At 45.3% G+C, this 6,226-nt stretch overlaps 1 protein-coding gene across 1 annotated transcript; it reads left to right on the plus strand.

Moving 5' to 3' along the window:
* Positions 1-1,057: 1,057 nt before the first annotated feature.
* LOC135901093 (uncharacterized) lies at positions 1,058-4,305 on the plus strand. The gene is made up of 2 exons (XM_065430772.1): positions 1,058-1,100; positions 3,506-4,305. Exons 1-2 carry the CDS (start codon positions 1,058-1,060, stop codon positions 4,303-4,305), a joined length of 843 nt encoding a protein of 280 aa, XP_065286844.1.
* Positions 4,306-6,226: the final 1,921 nt, after the last annotated feature.

Here is a 6,226-nt window from a genome sequence, read left to right on the forward strand (position 1 = left end):
GAACTATTCAAGCTATTAAACTCGGAAGGCTTAGGAGTAAAGATCGACGGCGAATATCCCAGCAACCTTCGGTTTGCCGATGACATTGTTCTATTCAGAAACAATGCAGACGAGTTACAACAAATGATTGAGGGCCTTAACAGAGAGAGTGTAAGGGTGGGGTTGAATATTAATATGCAGAACACAAATATAACGATGAATAGCCGGGCAAAGGAGCAAGAGTTCGGTATCGCCAGACAGCCTCTAGAGTCTCTGTGGGAGTACGTTTACCTATGTCAATTAATCACAGGGGACCCTGCTCATGATAAGGAAATTCATAAAAGAATAAAAAGGGATTGGATCGCCTACGGCAGACATTGTCAGCTCCTGACTGGAATATTACCATTATCATTGTAAAGGAAGATGTATGGGGCAGAGACTTGTAGACTGACAAAGAAGCTTGAAAAGAAGTTAAGGACCATGCAAAGACTAATGGAACGAAGTCTGCTAGGCATAACGTTAAGAGACAGAAAGAGAGCGGTTCGGATAAGAGCGCAAACAGTATACACGGTATTCTATTTGACATCAACAGAAAAAAATAGAGCTGGGAGGTCATGTGAAGCGCAGGTTAGATAATCGTTGAACTATTAGGGCTAGAGAATGGGTACCAAGAGAAGGGAAACGCAGTAGAGGACGGCAGAAGACTAGGTGGAGCGATGAAATTACGAAATTCGCCAGTGCTAGTTGGAATCGGTTGGCGCAGGAGAGGGGTAATTGAAGATCGCAGGGAGAGGCTTTCGTCCTGCAGTGGACATAAAGCAGGCTGGTGATGATGGTGATGAGTAAATAGGTGTAATATATTGAACCAAACTGCTTGGAGAATACTGCGTGTATTGAATTTGGAGTTTCAGTGTCGATGACTCTGCCGGTAGTCGTAGCTGATACTCGAATTGAAAATCAGCTTACAGAATAACGTGTAGGAAGGAAATTACAGTAAAACATAGACAGGACTCTGTTGGCAGCATGCGATACTGTTGAGAATCCCGCATTTCGCAACGGCAACTTGCCAGTGGCAGACATGACAGAAGCAGTAAGTGCATCTCCGGATGGAATGACGAAAGGTATGTAAAAGTAAAAGCAAAATCGTATTTTTTCGCTTGATTTTGGGCCCATGCCGAGGCAAAGTGAAAGGTAATGAGCCACGCAAATTCCGCTAAACGGAGTAACCGCACGCACAAGACGGGTTTTAACTACATGACATTTCTCATGAAAGAGCATGTTCTAACCACTAAATCTACGGCATAATATATATACACAGCAATCATTATTTTTATTTTGCAATAGGGTCGGCATGTGCATGGGGTTTACGCAATTCATCCCCAAAGTATTCACGGCATGGATTTAATAGGCAGCTAAATGAACGAGACCCACCTTCCAAGACGCCTTGGGGGGAATTGCGATAGTTTGATTGTGAAGTTATGTACTTGAAGGCCAACTTTGACGACGGTTATTTTGTCTTGCGCGCACGTTATCCGAAGGTTCCAAATGAAGCTGGCGATAATTATTACTTTAGGCTCTGTACTGCAAGCATACATGTTAAAGTTAGTAATTGTTATGTTAATTACAGTATTTCAAGAAGGTACGAAATACCTTTTTGGTAATTATCAGAAAACTTAATAAATACCTGCCCTAAAGCATAAGTTGCACAGATGGATACTCGGCCGAAGCTTCGTTCTTTTCATCTCTTTGCTTTCTCTAAGGTAAACGGCTGAGGCATAACAAGTCACGCCACCGAATGCAAACACAAGGATGCCTGCACAATACAGTTTTTAAACTATGCGCTATGAAGGAGAAGAAATAGGGGTTGTTCAAATTCGAATTCGATTTGCGTTTCAGCGACAATTTCATTTCTCTCTCTCACACACACACGCACACACACAAACACACACACACATACGCACGCACGCTCGCACGCACACACACACACACGCACGCACGCACGCACGCGCACACACACACACGCGCACGAACGCACACACACACACACGCACACACACACACAGACACACACACACACGCACGCATGCACGCATATGCATGCAAGCACGGACACACACACGCACAGAAACGCACGTCAACAAACACACCGCCACCATGCACCACCATGTAAGCAAGCAAAGCAGTATCCTTTTCTCACGCGGAAGTCTTGCGTTCGTTAACGTCAATGCCGCAGCCTGAGAGAAATGTGGACGTCCGTCGCAGTCTGGTCATGTACAGCATTTTCCATGAATGATAGTACACCAGCAAACGTTGCACCACGCGCTGCTGCCAGTATGAAATAAATACTCGCCACTTCTTGCAAAGCACGCGGCCCTCAATAAGAAGACATCTGAAATATCTCATGGCAAAACAACTAATTGCAATAGGGCACACCGATAAATATCTGGAATGAGAAAGAGTGCATGTTCTGAGAAGGAAACCAACTAAATGCATTCACTGCTCTTTGCAACCACTCGCAAACGCTATAGACGCATAGCAGCATTGCGTTATATAAACCCAACAAAACAGTGAACAGCCATAGTTACCCCTTTGTGCAGTGGAAAGATGCACATTTTGGTAAGTACACTTTTAATCACTTTGGCAACGCATCATCGTTATTGTTATGCCGAGTTCTTCGCAATTCATTATTGAATACATGCACTTACTAATGATCACCGGTCAATCTAATTCAGCGTAGGCGCTTCTGCTCAAAACCTGTTAGTAATTTTCTGACTGAGCATATATCATGTGACAAGGCCTAGTTATAGGAATCCTACCTTTATAAAACAGGCACATGAACATCTGTGACGGCCAGTGCGTGTGAAGTTTATATCTCGGTTCATCAGTTTCACTTATGTTTTTACCAAAAAATAAAAAAAAAACATTATCTCCCCTTTTCGGAATGGCTGGAAACGTCCCGCATGTTGCAGTCAAATTTTGTATGGGGCACCAATTCACTCCATGTTCGAATACTGTTCATTTTACTTAGTTTATAGCATGTTTTTCCATCACGAAAATATCACGCAACTTGCCAGTGTTAGGCCAAGTTATTCATGTAAAATAATTCAGAATAATTTTGCTTATGTAAGCACAATTCTTCCTGTTGCTTCACTTTAACATTACAGTTGTTTCTAAAGACTCAACAAATAATATTAACCAGGAGCCCCTACCTTTGTGCGAGACATTTCTTTATATATTTATGTGCCGAGTTGGATAAGAATATTGGTCGGGACCGCTCCTGCTGCACGAATTGGAAAACAGTTTCTTTCAAACGCTCTTTATTTCACTGAAAAGAACAACAGCTTGAAGCCACATGTTTCTTTTTTTTTTTTGCTATCGCTTTCTATCAGTGGCAACGTTGAGTCCATAATCTTTCAATTTGGTCAGAGCCGCTAAAGCTTCGAATGCCCACTGCAGAAAATACGAGTATTCCTAGCTTTGAAATGGTGGCGTCATTCAGAGTATACACATTTTCGCACTCTTACAGGTCATTTCATCGCTGCTCTGGCGCTCTGCTCAGCCACCGCCTCGGCTGAGAACAACGTGGTCAAGAAGAATGGCACAAAGATTGAAGGGCGCAGCTTTCTCCTCAGCGCCATCAGCGGCATTGGCAGCTGCCCGCCTTGTCCATGTGGTTACGGCAGCATTGGTGTCAGCGGAGTAGGCCCAGCGATAGGCAGTGGGGCCGTTCTGGGCTCCGGTGCAGGTCACGAGCATGGCAAGAAAGCTGCTGGTCTGTCAGGCACAGCTGTTCACACTTCTGGCACTGGTATTTCTGGTGCAGTTTTGCATAACCATGGGCTCGGATCCGGTTTGAACGTTGGACACGGAACGCCGGTCGTGGTGTCTGGTGCAAGTGTTACTCCCGAGATACGTCACGTTGCTCCTGGCGCCGTCAGGGATCAAGGTCTAGTGACTGGTGGAGGCGCCGGCTTGTTGGGTATTCCCATTGTTAGCACTCCGGGCATCGGAGCTGGCGTCGGGGCTAGTGAAGCCGCAGCAGCTACCGGTCACTCTGGTTCCCGAAGTGCCTCTGGATTCGTCAACAAGGCCGGAGGTCATAAAGCAGGCCAAGGAAGATTCGCCTACAATGTCGGTGACTCAGACAGCAGTTCGCACGGCCACAGAAGTTTGTATGGTGACTCCAAGAACTTCGGGGGGAGTGCAAGCGAGGGCTCTAGCCGCGCTCAGGGACAAGGAAGCCACGGAAGTGCGTTTAACAAGCAGGCAGCGGGATCCGAAGCGTCCAACCACATCTCTGGGACCAACACTAAAGTTTCCGGCTGAAAAGTTGAGCATTATGTTATTTCCGGAAAGTCAGAAACAACATAGTCAAAGAAACCTCCTGCATGACATAATAAATATTTCTGTAAAAAAAAACTTCGAATATTTGTGTACTTTTAGGAAACCTGTGCGCAAGGAAAAGCGCAAGCGACCACCCCGGGCGTACCTGCTTCCGGTATGCTGCTGTTGCTGGTGTTCGAATGGCGCGGTAGGGAATAAACGCAAAAGAAAAAAATGGTGGTTTCATAGTAGATATCCTGAAATGTACCGCCAGGTAAATACACACATGTTCAGGATAAGGTTATAGTAGCAGGGCAAGTGGGAACTTTCTTCTTTTAATATCACCGTGCAGGCTCCTTGACACTCACGCTTGTATTAAAGCGAAGCTTTCATGGCCTACCTTCCTAAGCGAGCGCACTCATATATATATATATATATATATATATATATATATATATATATAGATATATACGTGCGTTTGGTAGGCATTCTTAGATAACGAATAGCAGATCACCTACGGGGCAGAAACCTGGAGGCTTACGAAAAGGGTTCTACTTAAATTGAGGACGGCACAACGAGCTATGGGAAGAAGAATGATGAGTGTAGCTTTAAGGGGGGGGATAAGAAGAGAGCAGATTGGCTGAGGGAACAAATGCGAGTTAATGACATATTTGTTGAAATCAAGAAAAAGAAATGGGCATGGGCGGAGCATGTAATGAGGAGGGAAGATAACCGATGGTCATTGAGGGTTACGGACTAGATTCCAAGAGAAGAGAAGCGTAGCAAGGGGGGGGGGCGGCAGAAAGTTAGGTGTGTGGATGAGATTAAGAAATTTGCAGGGACCACATGGCCACAATTAGCACATAACCAGGGTAGTTGGAGCAGTATGGGACACGCCTTTGCTCTGCAGTGGGCGTAGCCAGGCTGATGATGATGATGATATATACGGAGGTTGTATGTGCGCCGAATGCAAGTGCCAGCAGATGGACTTATGTAACCCCTTTATGCTGCACAATAAAGTAGCCTCACTAAGTGCACCTCTGTTTCTCGTAGTAAAAAAAAAGTCGTACTTAAACCTTGAAGGTATAATGTCGGCTCATAGGTATCTATAAAGAGCACCGACCTGTTAATTCAACATCAAATCATATTCAACAGAATTTGTCATTTACTTGATTTTATTCGATATCGAAACGGGCAGAGACATAAGGTTAAATGAACCGTGTTCACTCTGCAGAAGATATGGCCGGTATAACCGGTATAAACGTTAGGTTAGCCCCACTACGTCGTCTCTTTCGTCCTGTTGGTGATCGTCGTCTTTGTCCCTCTCGTGGCACCATGACATAACCCCCTGCGGCGAAAGCACCGACCTGGCGCCTTTTAAGGGGCGGACTCATGATAGGGCTTGAGGCGACCCATGTGAAGGATATCAGCTAACGTGGACGACGGGGAAGCATCGGGTGGACCTACTTCATAAGTCACATCACTGAGCTTTTGGACGACGCGGTAAGGGCCAGAATACCGGAAGAGCAGTTTTTCCGATAGGCCCACACGCCGTGAAGGAGTCCAAAGGAGGACGAGGTCGCCGGCAGAGAACCGGACATCCCCATCATGGTTCTTATGAAGACATTTCTGTATTGCCGGCGACTCCGAAAGGCGACAGTTATTTGGATATATTCGTGCCGAAACTGAAGCCTGCTGGTAGTCTTAAGTGTTCGCCAATTCACCGCTCATCAACTGTGGAAACAATTCAAAAACACATTCAATATTAATTACGGCGATGGCCTCAGCAGTCATTTTAAGAAGCCAGAAATCACAATCCGACCCTCCTAAACCTTTAAACTATTTAAAAGCAGCGCGATATTTGTAGAGAATAGGGTAATGAAGACATCCACATATAGGGGGGTAACCTTTAGAGTCAACCAGA

This window comes from Dermacentor albipictus, chromosome 1 (genome assembly GCF_038994185.2).
Source record: "Dermacentor albipictus isolate Rhodes 1998 colony chromosome 1, USDA_Dalb.pri_finalv2, whole genome shotgun sequence".
Lineage (NCBI taxonomy): Eukaryota > Metazoa > Arthropoda > Arachnida > Ixodida > Ixodidae > Dermacentor > Dermacentor albipictus.

Bases quoted from the DNA above. Each gene is read 5' to 3' on its own strand.
- LOC135901093 (XM_065430772.1), top strand. From the start codon at position 1,058: ATGACAGAAGCAGTAAGTGCATCTCCGGATGGAATGACGAAAG. The intron at 1,101-3,505 runs GTATGTAAAAGT...GCACTCTTACAG, and splicing joins TCCGGATGGAATGACGAAAG to GTCATTTCATCGCTGCTCTG.